The 16201-nt window shown below is 47.1% G+C and overlaps 1 protein-coding gene across 1 annotated transcript in view; it reads right to left on the bottom strand.

Moving 5' to 3' along the window:
- The window catches only part of COL19A1 (collagen type XIX alpha 1 chain), a 345729-nt gene that overhangs the window by 23701 nt on the left and 305827 nt on the right, over nt 1-16201 (bottom strand). The window contains exon 44 of the mRNA XM_043510441.1: nt 261-422. Coding sequence (XP_043366376.1) covers nt 261-422 — 162 coding nt within the window. The remainder of the gene's footprint in view (nt 1-260; nt 423-16201) is intronic.

Raw genomic sequence — 16201 nt, 5'->3', positions numbered from 1 at the left:
GTATAGCAGAGGCTACCACAATTCAGGTAAAGAACACTAACAAACAATCAAATACAAAAGGAAGACTAAAAATGATGACTTGATTGTTTGCACTGATTTTTTTTCATTTGATAACTGAACAATTACACAGCTGAAAGTAACTTCAGTATTTGTGATGTGTTGTACTGAATATGTATGGATTCATTTCTGCTCCTCAGAACACACAGTGTTTATTCCTCTAGGTTCCACCAGCAACCAACCAGAGCTCTTTATTTTCTTACCGGAAGACCTGGAGGACCTGGGGAACCGTGATGACCTGGTGATCCTGGGTAGCCTCTGTCTCCTGGTGGTCCAGCAGGTCCTATAACCCCCTTTTCTCCTGGAGGACCAGGTTTTCCTCTTTCACCTTGTGGACCTCTGTCCCCTGGAATACCTTGATCTCCCTATTCAAAATAAGAAGCATAGAGAAGATCGTTGTTATATATTAATCAATCAATGTGAAAACTCAATCAAGAATGTTGGGAAGAAACTTCTTCTCTCCTGAATGACATTGGATGTCCATTTGGAGAGGGAATCATATTTGGAAAACAATTCAGAAGCTGATGCTTTCTTTGAAAAACAAAGGAGATAATAAAAAGAAAAGGAGTACTTGTGGCACCTTAGAGACTCACAAATTTATTAGAGCATAAGCTTTCGTGAGCTACAGCTCACTTCATCAGATGCATTTGGTGGAAAAAACAGACCAGTAGATAATATTCTCTTTTCATGTGTTGTAATGTTTACATTCAATGATAAAGAAAATCATAGGTGTGGGAAGTGGGGGTGCTGGTGGTGCTGCTGCACCCCCTGACTTGAAGTGGTTTACATCAGATACAGAGTTTACAATTTGGTTCAACGGCTCTCAGCACCCCCACTATACAAATCATTCCAGCACTCCTGAAGAAAATGTTGATGTACAAAAATGAAAAAAAAAGACCATTCAGAAGGATTACACCAAGCATTACTGGGTTTCAAAACATGGTCTCTCTAAGATCGATGAAAATAAAATTAAAAGCTCTTGGATCGTTATGCCTGATCAAGAGCCTAGCAGTTTTCTTTCTATCAATCGATCACACTTTTATGGTCCTCTCTGCCATAGTATCTGAGCGCCTCACAATCTTTAATTAATCCTCACAACATGCCTTGAGGTAGAAGGACTATCATCCACATTTGATTATGGGGATCTAAGGCCCACAGAGACTGAATAACTTGTCTAAAGTCACATGGGATCAGGCCAAACTATTAAACGACTAGAACCACAGAAAGCCTAACCTTCCTCTCTCTCTCTGTCTCTCTCTCTCTCTCGTGAAGACTTACAGCAGACCCTAATAGCAGCAGGTTGTAGAACAGAGGTGGGCAAACTACGGCCTGCAGGCCAGATCCGGCCCATGAGTCATTTTAAGCCGGTCCACGAGCCCCCGCTGGGGCACTGGGGCAGGGGCCGCACCAAACGGCTCCCAGAAGCTGCGGCACAGCCCCGCTCTGGGGTGCATGGTTGGGGACCGCACTGTGTTGGCTCCCGGAAGCAGCCGCATGGCCCTGCTCCATGTGTAGGGGCCCGAGAAGGGACATGCCGCTGCTTCTGGGAGCCACTTGAGGTAAGCGCCGCTCGGAGCCTGCAAGCCTGAGCCTCTCCCCACGGGACCAACCCCCTGCCCAAGCCCTGATCCCCCTCCCGCTCTCCAAACCCCTCGATCCCAGCACGGAGTACCCTGCTGCACCCCAAACCTCTCATCCCCAGAGCCTGCACCCCCAGCCGGAATCCGCACCCCTTCCCACATCCCGATTCCCCTCACGCCCTCTGAATTCCTTGGTTCCATCCCAGAGCACCCTCCTATACCCCAAACTCCTCTTCCCCAGTCCCACCCCAGAGCCCACACCCCCAACCAGAGCCCTTACCCCCTTCCGCATCCCAACTCCAAATTTGTGAGCATTCATGGCCCGCCATACAGTTTCTATTCCCTGCTGTGGCCCTCAGGTCAAAAAGTTTGCCCACCCCTGTTGTAGAGGGTGTAACACATGAAACAGGGTAGAAGGGACACAAGATGCATATAAATAGGCTAACAGGAGTTATACTATGAAGAGAAAAAAATTACTAAACGTTAGTAGTTCAATGAAATGTTAAGGAGAGCTGAAAACGAATTAGCATTCAGTACAGCAAGTATCTACAAGCTGTGCCCAAATGGGAGCTGCAATGGAATTTGACTTGTGTTCTCAATGGGACATGCCTCCCTATTAAACTGAGCGTAGCCATATGATGCATTGCAGAACTCTGTGGGTTGAATTTGTCCCATAGGCCATATTTTGGCCACTCCTGCTCTAGTGCACAGAAAAAGGGAAGGGAAAGAAATATATCATAGCAACACACTTTCTACTGAGTCAGTTGATAATAAATCAGGGGGGTATTTATGTGCCATTGTCATGATATTGTAATAAGGAATATATAGACTCAATATACCAGGCACAAATTAGAGAAAAGAAATACAGTAGACATTTGAACAGATTTGGTATTTGACCTTGATGGTAAAACTGTAAGAAATTAAGTGCATGTGTTTTTCTGGACTTGGTGTTTCAGTTCATCAGAATAATAGCAGATAGAAGAAGTTGCATCCAATGAAGTGAGCTGTAGCTCATGAAAGCTTATGCTCAAATAAATGTGTTAGTCTCTAAGGTGCCACAAGTACTCCTTTTCTTTTGTTTTTAATGATTTACTTCCCTGGAAACAAAACAAATCGAAGGTCTATGTTTCAGCCAGCAACAGCTTTAATCAGGTCTTGTATGTTCCTGGCTAAGATGTCACTTGATTTGTTTTGTATAAAGGAATTACATCTTTAAAAATGATTTAATATATTTGTTATTATTATAAAGTTAATGTTAACTTACACTATTGGAAGTGACTAGAACAAAGAATTTATTAATTTTTTTGGATGAAATCCTTAATGTACAGTAATAAGAGTGAAGTAAACAAGTTTATTAGATGGATTAATAGATTGCAATACAATGAAGTAATGGTTAACTATACAGAGGTTTGAAGCATTACTCACTCACAGTAAAATTGTAACTGTACATTGTAGGAGTAAGAACACATACTTAAAGACTGCATGATAAAAAGGACACAGAGAAAGGGAAGCATGTACTGTTAAAGATCTCTTTTTATCTGTCATTTGACCAAATCTCTGATTTCCAGTGAGTTAGAGCTTATTAATCACTATAATTAGAGCTTCAGTATAAAGACCCTTGCGATTTGTGATATTTTACTGAATTAACTGAAATCATAATTAATTTCTGACTGGGGTTTAAATTGTCGTTGGTAAGTGTGCAGACATAATGAACTGTGGAAAGGCTATAACTGCAACCCCCGCCCCGTTACCTACTTTTTGTAACTGTTGTTCTTCGAGATGTGTTGCTCATGTCCATTCCATTCTAGTTGTGTGCGTGCCCACGTGCCGGCCATCAGAGATTTTTGCCTTACTGGTACCCATAGGGCCGGCTGTGGCGCCCTGTAGAGTTCTGCGCTGATGCCATGGTATATCAGGTGCCGCCAGCCCACACCAGCTCAGTTCCTTCTTGCTGACAACTCTGACAGAGGGGCAGGAGGCAGGTAATGGAATGGACATGAGCAACACATGTCGAAGAACAACAGTTACGAAAGGTAGGTAACTGTTTTTCTTCTACGAGTGCTTGCTTGTGTCGATTCCATTCTAGGTGACTCGCAAGCAGTATCAATGGAGGCGGGCTCAGAGTGCATTGTCATGGAGCTTGTAGCACTGATCTGCCAAAGCCAGCGTCATCTTGAGCCTACTGGGTCAACACATAGTGTGATGTGAACGTATGAATGGACAACCATGTGGTGGCCCTCCCGCTCATCCGTACTTAGCCATGCAGCAGCCACACCATCAGGTGCAGCAATGCCAGGTTCGGGTGCAGCAGATTGCTGTGGTTCGGGACAGCAGATCTGGCTGGAGAGGTAAATGCAGCAGGTCAGTCACCGAAAGACTCAGCAGCATGCCGAACCAGTGCTGGCGAGGCCAGGGCTATGAGGATGACAGATGCTGTCAAGGTTCCTTCCCCACTCTGAACTCTAGGATACAGATGTGGGGACCTACATGAAAACCTCCTAAGCTTACTTTTACCAGCTTAGGTTAAAACTTCCCCAAGGTACAAACTGTTTTACCTTTTGACCTTGGACTTTATCGCTGCCACCACCAAATGTCTAACCGGTATATTATTGGGAAAGAGTCCGTTTGGAACCATCTTTCCCCCCAAAATCCTCCCAAATCCTACACCCCCTTTCCTGGGGAAGGTTTGATAAAAATCCTCACCAATTTGCATAGGTGAACACAGACCCAAACCCTTGAATCTTAAGAATAATGAAAAAGCATTCAGATTCTTAAAAGAAGAATTTTAATAGAAGAAAAAGTAAAAAGAATCACCTCTGTAAAATCAGAATGGTAAATATCTTACAGGGTAATTGTGGGAACATGGTGTATTTGTGAGCTAGTTAAGAATATTTATGAGCTAGTTAAGGTCGCGGTGAACCTTTAATGAACTATTGAGAAAGAGTTACAGGCTGGAACGTGACCCAGGCAAACTGGCAACACCAGACTTTGTTGATAACAGACAGCGGACAGCTATGCTCCAATCAAGAGGAAGGACGCACGTGCATAACCCGTGCTGAGGCTGCTCGACCAACGAGATGTCTCCGTGATCGGGTGATGGACTTTGGAGGGGGTTGGAAATATTATGTAAGAGGAGTGTATAAAAGCAATGAGAAAACAACAGATAAACGGCTTAGCTACCAACCATATTGGCTGTTGTGCTTTGTCCGGCTCGCATGAAACCCCACAGGTAATGAGATTCAAAACATAGAGAATCCCTCTAGGCAAAATCTTAAGTTACAAAAACAGGAATCTACATTCCATTGAGCACAGCTTATTTTCTCAGCCATTTAAAGGAATCAGAATCTAACGCATATCTAGCTAGATTACTTACTAAGTTCTAAGACTCCATTCCTGTTCTGTCCCCAGCAAAAGCATCACACAGACAGAGAGAGGCTTTGTTTCTCCCTCCCCCCAGCTTTTGAAAGTAACTTGTCTCCTCATTGGTCATTTTGGTCAGGTGCCAGCGAGGTTATCCTAGCTTAACCCTTTACAGGTGAAAGGGTTTTTCCTCTGGCCAGGAGGGATTTTAAAGGTGTTTACCCTTCCCTTTATATTTATGACATGCCCCCCAAATCACAGATAGGGTGAAATGCTGGCTGGGATTTCTTCCTGGAGCTCTAGGAAAAAACAGAGTTAATAAGACACATGCACCTCTAAATATACTACCAAGTATATAAAGACTAACAATATTTTTCACATCTCAAGGATGATTTTAACCAGTTGATTCTGGCAAACTTTCATGGGAGAGAGCTTTGTTAGAAGCTCCTGAGATGTGTTGGATGTCGAAATCAAAATCTTGGAGAGCTAAACTCCACCGAATAAGTTTTTTGTTATTTTTTTTGCAGGTATGAAGCACTATAGCACAGCATGGTTGGTTTGCAGGTGGAAACGCAGTCCCCAAACACATGGACGTAGCTTTTCCAGAGCGTAGACAATGGTAACATTCTTTTTCACTGACTGACCAGTTGCTTTCCCTCTCAGACAGCTTCTTGCTGAGAAACACTACAGGGTGGAATTCTTGATCCAGTCCTTCCTGAATTAAAACTGCTCCCACACCACGCTCGGACACATCTGTGGTTACTAGGAACGGTTTGTCAAAGTCTGGGGCCCTTAGTACAGGGTCAGACATGAGTGTCGCTTTAAGCTGGTTAAAGGCCTTCTGACACTCTTCGGTCCACTGAACGGCATTTGGCTGTTTCTTTTTGGTTAGGTCTGTCAGTGGGGTGGTGATTTGGCTGTATTGTGGTATAAATCATCTGTAATAAACGGCCAAGCCTAAGAAGGATTGAACCTGTTTCTTTGACTTTGGAACAGGCCACTTTTGGATAGCATCCACTTCAGCCTGTAGGGGGTTGATAGTTCCTTGACCTACCTGGTGTCCAAGGTAAGTCACTCTGTTTAGGCCTATTTGACACTTCTTAGCCTTAACAGTTAGTCCTGCCTCCCATATGTGCTCGAAGACTTTTTGTAGATGTTCCAGGTGTTCTGCCCAGGAATCCGAAAATATGACCATATCTTCAAGGTAGGCGACTGCATATTCTCCTAATCCTGCTAGGAGACCATCTACAGGTCTTTGGAAAGTGGTGGGTGCATTCCGCAGCCCGAAAGGGAGTACATTAAATTCATACAGCCCGACATGGGTGGTGAAGGCTGACCTTTCCTTGGCGGATTCATCTAGCGGTACCTGCCAGTACCCCTTGGTTAAGTAGAAGGTAGAAATGAACTGGGCCTGGGCCTGTCCCAGTTTCTCTAATAGTTCATCTGTGTGTGGCATTGGATAGTTGTCGGGGCAAGTTACAGCATTTAGCTTACGGTAGTCCATGCAAAAACGTATCTCCCCATCCGGTTTGGGAACTAGAACTACTGGAGATGCCCATGCACTGCCAGAGGGGCGGATGATACCCATCTGTAACATATCCTGGATTTCCTGTTCTATAGCAGTTTTAGCTTGAGGAGACACCCGATAAGGTTGGACTTTAATTGGGTGAGCATTACCTGTGTCAATGGAGTGGTATGCCTGTTCAGTCAGTCCTGGGGTGGCTGAGAATGTCGGCATGTAACTAGTGCACAGCTCCTGGATCTGCTGTCGCTGCATACGCCCACGGGTCATGGAGAGGTTCACCTCTTCCACACCACCAGCACTTTTTCCTTCGTAGTAGACACCTTCAGGCCACTCAGCATCATCTCCTCCCTAGGCTGTAAACTGACAAATCTTTAATTCTCTGGAATAAAAGGGCTTTAGAGAATTAATATGGTACACCTTAGGCTTTCAGTTGGAGGTGGGGAATGCTATGAGATAATTAACAGCTCCCAGGCGCTCCTGGACCGTGAATGGCTCTTCCCACGACGCTTCCATTTTACGGGCCTGGAGCGCCTTTAAGACCATGACCTGGTCCCCTACTTTGAAGGAACGCTCTCTGGCATGTTTATCATACCAGGCTTTTTGCTCTTTTTGAGCATCCTGTAGGTTTTCTTTAGCAAGGGCCAGAGAGGTTTGGAGGGTGTTTTATAGATTAGTTACAAAGTCCAGAATGTTAGTTCCTGGAGAAGGTGTAAATCCCTCCCACTGCTGCTTCACCAACTGTAATGGCCCCTTAACCTCACGGCCATATACAAGTTTGAATGGTGAAAACCCTAAACTGGGATGTGGTAGAGCTCTGTAGGCAAACAGCAACTGCTGCAACACTAGGTCCCAATCATTGGAGTGCTCATTTACGAATTTACATATCATGGCCCCCAAGGTCCATTAAACTTCTCCACCATGCCATTTGTTTGATGATGGTAAGGAGTGGCAATCAAGTGATTTACCCCATGAGCTTCCCAAAGGCTTTCCATAGTTCCTGCCAGGAAATTAGTTCCTGCATCTGTGAGGATGTCGGAGAGCCAACCTAACCTGGCAAAAATGTCTGCTAGTGCCTGGCACACACTTTTAGCCCTGGTGTTGTTTAGAGCGACTGCTTCCGGCCATCGGGTGGCAAAATCCATGAAAGTCAGTATGAAACTGCTTTCCTCTGGGGGTCTTTTTCGGAAAAGGACCCAGAATATCCACAGCTACTCGCTGAAATGGAACTTCAGTGATGGGGAGTGGCTGGAGAGGGGCTTTGACCTGGTCTTGGGGTTTTCCCACTTTTTGGCATACCTCACAAGACCGGACATAAGTAGAAACATCCTTGCCCATTCCCTCCCAGTGGAATGACCTCCCCAACTGGTCTTTGGTCCTGTTCACCCCAGCATGGCCACTAGGATGATTGTGAGCTAAGCTCAAGATATTTAGTTGGAACTACCAACTGTCTCTGAAGATGCCAGTCTTCCTGGTGTCCACCAGAAAGAGTTTCCTTGTATAAAAGTCCTCTTTCTACAACAAACCTGGATCGATTAGAAGAGCTGAGAGGCAGTGGGTTGCTCCGTGCCGCCTTCCAAGCTCTCTGGAGGCTTTCATCTGCTTCCTGTTCAGTCTGGAACTGTTCCCTTGATGCTGGAGACATCAGTTCCTCATTGGATTGTGGACCTATGGTTGGTCCCTCTGGAAGCAATGTAGGGGATGATGCTGTTTCCGTTGACTGTGAACCGCTCTCCACTGGTGCACTATGTTGGGGTTCAGGTTCCAGCTGAGACTCTTGTGTAGGGTTATCAGCTGCTGCCGGTTCAGGTTCGGTGGGGCCCTCTGGTGTTGGGGTTGCAAGTACTGGATTCAGTGCTGGCAATGGGTCTGGATCTTGTTGTTCTGCCGGTTCCGGTTCTGGGACTGGCTCTGTCTGTGTCTCTAGGACTGGATCCACTACTGCTGTTGCAGACATTGGCCTGGGTTCCGGGTCCATCACCTCTGACCGGGTCCTGGTAGAAGTTTCCGGAACAGAACTAGGCATGACAGTTGGTTTAGCCTGGCTGCGGGTGACCATTCCCACCCTCTTGGCTAGCTTCACACGATCAGCCAAATCTTCCCCCAACAGCCTGGGGATGGGATAATCATCATAGACTGCAAAAGTCCACGTTCCTGATCAGCCCTTGTACTGGACAGGCAACTTGGCTGTAGGCAAATTGAAAGAGTTGGACTTGAAGGGTTGAATCGTCGCTTGGATCTCTGGGTTGATTAAATTTGGGTCCACTAAGGAAGCATGGATAGCCAACACTTTTGCTCCATTGTCCCTCCATGTGGTGACCTTCTTCCCGCCCACACTCACAGTTTCCCTCCGCTCCAAGGGTATCTGGGCGGTATCTGGGCTTGAGGACCTCTGGTGTGATTCCGGTGCAATGAACTGTAATCTGTTGGGTTTCTTGGGGCAGTTGGCCTTTACATGCCCCAGCTCGTTATATTTAAAATATCGTCCAGCTGATGGGTCACTGGGGCGAGGTGGGTTGCTGGAAAATGGTGTGGCGGGACGATAAGGTGTCTGGAGAGTTCCTTGGGGGGTAGTTGGGGCCTTGGGCTGCCCCAGGTAGTAGGGTGTGGTGTGAGATTGTCCCTTCTGGTATCCGCTCCAACTGCGACCAGTTTTTTTCTTTTCTGCCACCTCCTCCCATTTGGCTCCAATCTCCCGCACCTCGATTACAGTTTTGGGCTTTCCATCTAGGATGTATCTTTCTATTTTCTCAGGAACACCCTCTAAGAACTGCTCCATTTGCATTAGGAAGGGCAAATCTTCTGGAGATTTAACACTTGCTTCTGATATCCAGGCATCCCAATGTTTCACAATGTAGTAGGCATGTCGGGTAAATGACACGTCTGGTTCCACCTTAGGGCTTTGAACCGCCGACGGGAATGCTCAGGTGTTAGCCCCATTCTGACTCTTGCCTTGGTTTTAAACAGTTCATACTGGTTCATTTGTTCCTTAGGTATTTCAGCCGCCACCTCAGCTAAGGGTTCACTGAGCTGCGTCCTCATTTCTACCATGTATTGGTCTGTAGAGATGCCGTACCCAAGGCAGGCCCTTTTGAAGTTTTCTAAGAAGGCCTCGGTATCATCGCCTGCCTTGTAGGTGGAGAACTTTCTGGGATGGGAAGTGGTACCTGGAGAAGGATTGCTAGGGTTTGTTGGTATATTCTGCTGAGCCTTTGCCTTCTCCATCTCCAGTGAATGCTTCCTCTCTTTTTCCTTCTCTTCCTCCACATACTTCCTCTCTTTTTCCTTCTCCTTCAGTTCTTTGTCCCTTGCCTCCATTTCCCTCCTGTGGGCAGCCTCCATTTCTTTTTCCCTGGCTGCGTGTGCATCCATCTCCATTCGTATGAGTTCTATCCTTCTTTCATGTTCCTTTTGTTTTTCCTCAGCCTCAAATCCGGCTAATTCCAGCCTTTGTTGAACCGTGCAGTCTGTAATCCTAACCTCTCTGTTTTTAAACTATCTTTACACCTGAGAGTTAGAAAGAAAAAAAAAAAACTTGGCTTGTAAAATTTTGCTGTGCTGTCCAGATACCTATGTTCTCTGATAGTGATTGTCAGCCTACAGAGAAATCCTTAAAAAAAAAAAAAACCTAACACCTTTGTCTCCGGGCAAATAGGCAGAAAACCCCTCCAGTTGCTCTTAGAAAAAAAAAAATAAAACAAAAAAATTTCTTCATATCTGTGAAGACTTGTGAATTTCCCTGCAGGAGGTTAACTACCCTGCCTTTAGATAAAGAAAACTCCAGCTCACAAAAGACAATCCCCTTTTGTCTCTGCTCTGGCCCCAAGCAGAGAAAAAAAACCCTCTAACTGCTTTCAGCTGAAAACTTGTTTTCCAGCAGCTCAAAGGAAAAAAAAAATCCCTTTTAAAATCTGTGCTTCTGGTTCAGATGGAAGGTATGCCACACCCAAAATTGTCTGTGAGAACCTGCACCACCTTGTCTCTCAGGTGGGGCAAGAATGCCTGACAGGCCAGGCACACCACCTTGAGCTCCCTGACGTTGATAAGAAGGGCTATATTGTGCTGCAGCCCGCGGCCCTGGGTGTTGAGCTTACCCAGGTGGGCCCTAAAGCCCAGAACCGATGCGTCCAAGACCACAGTGAGCTATGGTGATGGGACACAAAGGGAACTCCCTGCAGCACTGACTTGGGGTCCAGCCACTAGTCCATGGACAAGAGGATGTGGTTCGGTACCGTGACCACTTGGTCCAGGGGGTGTCTTCTGGGAACGTAAACCATTGCCAGCCATGTCTGCAGGGGCTGCAGATGAAGCCGGGCACAACTGACCACATACGTACATGCTGCCATGTGGTCCATCAGCTGCAGGTATGTGTGGGCCGTGGTGATCGGGTGCCTCTTTACGTGGGCAATGAGATCTAACATGGCCTGAAAGCGTGCTTCCAGAAGGATCACCCTGGCTCATGTGGTGTCGAGAACTGCTCCAATAAACTCTATGTGTGGGACTGGCGTTAACATGGACTTTTCTATGTTTATTAACAGGCCCAGGTTGCTGCAGGTGGAATGCACCGGAACGAGGTTTCTTTGTACCTGCTCCGGAGACCTGCCCTTGATGAGCCATTCATCAAGGGATGGAAAGATCTGGACCCACGAACATCTGAAGTAAGCTGCTCCTGGCGTCAAGCATTTCATGAGCACCCTGGGGGCCGAGGACAGGCCAAAGGGTAGCACTGTGAACTAGAAGTGACGCCCGGCCACTATGAAAAGCATTAGATGTCTGTGTCCTTGGAATATGGAGACATAGAAGTAAGCATCCTTTAAATCGAGAGCAGCATACCAGTCCCCCGGATCAGAGAGGGAATAATGGAGGCCAGGGAGACCATGCGGAACTTCAACTTCCTGAGAGACTTGTTGAGGCCATGTAGGTCCAGGGTGGGTCTGAGGCCCCGCTTGGCCTTTGGAATTAGGAAGTATCGGGAGTAGAATCCTCTTCCTTCTATTTCCTGAGGAACCACCTCCACAGCCTCCAACTCCAGGAGCTTGTTGGCTTACTGAACCAGGAGTTGTTCGTGAGAGGGGTCCCTGAAGAGGGATGTGGAAGCAAGGGGAGGGAAGGAGAGGTTTCCAAAAACTGCAGGATATAGCCTCGAGCTGCTATGTCCAGGACCCAGCGGTCTGACGTAACCTGTGACCAGGTTGAGCGGTAGGGAGAAAGGCAGTTGAGGAAAGGATGGGCAGAATCTGTCTGGATGACTGGGGTGTCACTACCGAACACACCCTCAAAACAATCACTTTTGGCCCCTCAGGTACTTAGCGGGTCTGGGCTTGGCTGGCGAGTGGGAGGAAAAAGGCTAAACTCAGCGTCCCTTCTTACAGATCCCTGATGGGCTTGCCATGGACTCAATGGCAGCGGAGGCCAGAATGGTTTTCTGGCAGACTGTGGGGTATGCATGCTCAACGAGCAAAGGGTAGCCGTAGTCTCCTTCAACCCGTGTAGCTTGGCGTCCATCTGATCGGAGAACAGCCCAACTCCATCAAAGAGGAGGTCCTGAATTGAGGCCTGCATCTCCGGGGAGAGGCCCGCCATCTGGAGCCAGAAGCTGAGTCGCATGACTACAGCCAATGTGACCACCCTCGCTGCTGAGTCCCATGCCATCTGCAGGGAACATTTGGCTGCCGTGGTACCTTCCTTAACCAGGGTGCCAAACTCCTGAACCTGACCCTCAGGAAGGGAATCCTGGAACTTTTTAAGACTGTTGCAAAGATCAAAATTGTATTGGCCCAGCAGGACTTGATGGTTCACCACCCAGAATATTGTAGGCTAGCTTTTGAATAATTTTTTTTCTGCCAAATAAATAGAGGTTTTTGGCTTCTTTATTTTTGAGAGAAGAGTCAGTGGCAACCTGCTTGTACTTTTCGTTGGCTGCAGACATAACCAGCGAGCCCAGGGGTGGGTGGGTATAAAGGTACTCAAAACCTTTGGTTGGCACAAAATATTTTTTCTTGGCCCATTTTGAGGTGAGCAGGACTGAGAATGGACTCTGCCACAATGACTTGGAAATCTTGAGGATCCTGTCGTGTATGGGCAGGGCATCCCAAGCAGGCGTGGAGGCCGAGAGGACATTGAAAAGGATGTCCTCCTGCTCAGTCATCTCCTGCACCTTAAGCCCCAAGTTCTTGGCCACCCACCACAGAAAGGCTTGATGTTCTCTAAAGTCTTCTGGGGGGCAAACCCTGGAGGGTCCTGCGGCCGCCTCATCCAGGAAAGATGAGGAAGACTTGGCCTCTGGTGGAGGCGCTGAGGGCTTGGCCATCACTGGAGAGGGAGGTTTAGAGTTGGGTACAGTTTAGGATGCTCTACCCCAACCTCAGAATGGGCTTCCGGTACTGGGCCCAGTGCTGGTGGGGCCGCCGACCGCTGCTCTGATGCGGCCACTGACGAGCGATGCAAAGGGGGCATCATCATCACTGGAATGCCCCATGCTCCCAAATACAGAAACTGTGTTGGCCACTGGCCTTGCTGCAACTGCAGTGCTGTGGACGATGGAGCAGGCTCTGGTGCCCAATCCTGTTGTTGAGAACAGGCGATGGGCTGAACTGAGCCTCTGTGCCAGAGGAACCACCTTCTAGTTACCAGGGAGGAGCCGTCAATACCTGAGTCTGTTTACTGGTCAGAGCTACTGGTGATCACTGGCTAGGCTTAATTGACCAGTGACTGTATCGGGGAGTGTGGTCCTGGTGTTGGGGAGATCAGCATTGGGGGGACCGGTGCCATGGAAACCGGCAATAAGATGGGCAGCATTCCCATGATGCCGACAATTAGGACAGACGTCTAGAGGTAGATCAGTGAGAGGGTGAACGATGTTGGTCATAGTATGGGGGGCATCAACTCTGTGCCAGACAGTAGTGCCGAGGAGACTGGGAGGAGAGTCAGGGTGACCGATGATGAGATTGGTACTTGTCTCTGGATTCTCTATGCAGTGGAGATCGACATTTCTTGTCTGGTGACTGATGCTGCTCCCCTGCCCCTTCAGGGGTCTTCATGGCAGGCTTGCCTTCTCGGTGAGCCTTAGCCTGTTCCTGAAGCACCGAGGTGGAGACCTGTACTCTCTCGGTTCCTGGGCTTGGGATGACGATGGTGCAGGAAGGGTTGCAGGTCCCATACCGCTCTTAGGAGTCAGTGGTGGACCTTTAAGGGGGCTAAGAGCCCCAGTTGTGGAGGCACGCTTGCGTGGCTCTGGAGAAGGCTGGCAAGCAGAACTGGGCCCTTTGTTGGATGACCCCTGGCCCTTCTTGCTCAGTGCCAGAGACAGCTTTTTAGCCTTTTCTTCGACACTGGCAACGGCGAACAGTGCTGGGAAGAGCCAGGTGCCGGTGATGCGCTGCGCATGAAGACGGGGCACTCGGTGCGGCCTGCGTGAAAGGCTCGGAAGCCGGACAGAGGGCAAACTCCATCTGGAGAGCCCTGAGGTGAATATCCCCCTTCTTTTGGGTGTGGGGCTGAAAGTTCTTGCAGATCCAGCAATGCTCCTTGATGTGTGACTCCCCCAAACACTTAAGGCAGCTGTTATGGGGGTCACTCAGGCATAGTCCTGCTGCAGTCTGAGCAGGGCTTAAACCCAGGAGCCCTCAGCATGCCCCGCCTGGGGCAAGGTCCCTGCTAACTATCTAACTATCTAACACTTAACAATTACTTAACACTATCAACTATGTACAAGAGGCCCGAAGACACGAAGTCCAAAAGAAGAAAACTTCTAGCTCTTGTCAAGCAAGAGAGGTGCTCTGACTGACCATCATGGGCAGTAAGAAGGAACTGAGAAGGCATGGGCTGGTGGTGCCTGATATACTGCAGCATAAGCGCAGCACTCTAGAGAGTGCCACAGCTGACCCTACGGGTACCACTAAGGCAAAAATCTCCGACAGCCGCACACGTGAGTGCACGCACACCTAGAATGGAATCGACGTGAGCAAGCACTCGAAGAAGAATCTCCAAACCCTGTAACCTCACCACCCAATATATCAATAAAAACAATGAGGAGTCCTTGTGGCACCTTAGAGACTAACAAATTTATCTGGGCATAAGCTTTCGTGGGCTAGAACCCACTTCATAAGATGCATGGAGTGGAAAATATAGGAGCAGGTATAAATACATGAAAAGATGGAAGTTGCCTTACCACGTGTGAGGCAGTCTAATGAGACAATTCAATTAACAGTAGGATACCAAGGGGGGGGGGGGAATAACTTCTGTAGTGTTCTCTATGCAAAAGAATAAATGGACACAAATCTGACATCAGGAATTGTAACATTCAAAAACCAGTAGGAGAACACGACAATGTCCCTGGTCACTCAATAACAGACCTAAAAGTGGCAATTCTTCAACAAAAAACCTTCAAAAACAGACTCCAACATGAAACTGCAGAACTGGAATTAATTTGCAAACTGAACACCATCACATTAGGCCTGAATAAAGACTGGGAGTAGTTGGGTCATTACAAAACCTAAACCTAATTTCCCCCTATTGTTACTCACACCTTCTTGTCAACTGTTTGAAATGGGCCACTCTCATTACCACTACAAAAGTTATTTTTCCTCCCTTGGTATCCTACTGTTAATTGAATTGTCTCGTTAGACTGACCTCACACTTGGTAAGGCAACACCCATCTTTTCATGTATTTATACCTGCTCCTGTATTTTCTACTCCATGCATCAGATGAAGTGGGTTCTAGCCCACGGAAGCTTATGCCCAAATAAATATGTTAGTCTCTAAGGTGCCACAAGGACTCCTCATTGTTTTTGCTGATACAGACTAACACATCTACCACTCTGAAACCTGTCACCAATCTATCAATGTAACCTGTCCCAAACTGCTAACAGCAGTGCAAATTTAAGACATCAGAGTGGCACAATAACATTCTCTTATAGCTATGTATTCAGAGAATACATTAACATGATGTTTTTTAGAGAGCTACTCTGTCAGTATTACTGAAGCACATTAATTTGCAGCCATTTAGGTTCTCATGCAAAAGTCTACTGAGCATGTGTATCATATTTTTGGGTGAAAAAATATAATACATCTGAAGAAGGCCTTGCTGCACATGCATAGTTCATTCAGCTAATTCACCACCAAGGTGTGCAAGTATTTAACAGCACAGAAAACTGTGGGGTCCTGGTCCATGACTAGTTGCCCAGATGCTACTAATAAATAATAAATGCAATGAAGGTTCCAGCGGAATCCTTGTCTCAGTCATTGTGGAACTTGTAAGGGGGTGGGGGGGAAGGACTAGGAAAAGGATCCTGCCTGCTTTGAAGGGTGTGGCTGAAGAAGCCCAGCGCTGATGCAGTTTAGGAGCTCTGCAGAGAGTGGAGACTAAAAGTGCTTTCTCAAGTACTAAGCATTTAAGATTTATAGGAGAGGGCTTCTTTCCTGCAGACTTCCTAAAGCATACAGGAAATGACTGGAGCATCTTGAAAAATCTATAGTAGGGGAAGGATCCTGATGTCATCCCCAGATACAGATCTCCTACAGTTTTCATAAAATGGGCTCCTTCCTGATTCTAGTGGGAGTTCTGCTTGAATAAGGACTGAAGGATCAGGCCCAATGTACTAGTTTTTCCAAACTGAATGCTGGAGAAGCATTCTAAAATGAGACTGATGAGAAAATCCTGTTCTGAAGTGAGTATATTGAA

Source organism: Dermochelys coriacea, chromosome 3 (genome assembly GCF_009764565.3).
Source record: "Dermochelys coriacea isolate rDerCor1 chromosome 3, rDerCor1.pri.v4, whole genome shotgun sequence".
NCBI classification, from domain to species: Eukaryota; Metazoa; Chordata; order Testudines; family Dermochelyidae; genus Dermochelys; species Dermochelys coriacea.
This window is presented reverse-complemented; position numbering and strand designations above follow the sequence as displayed.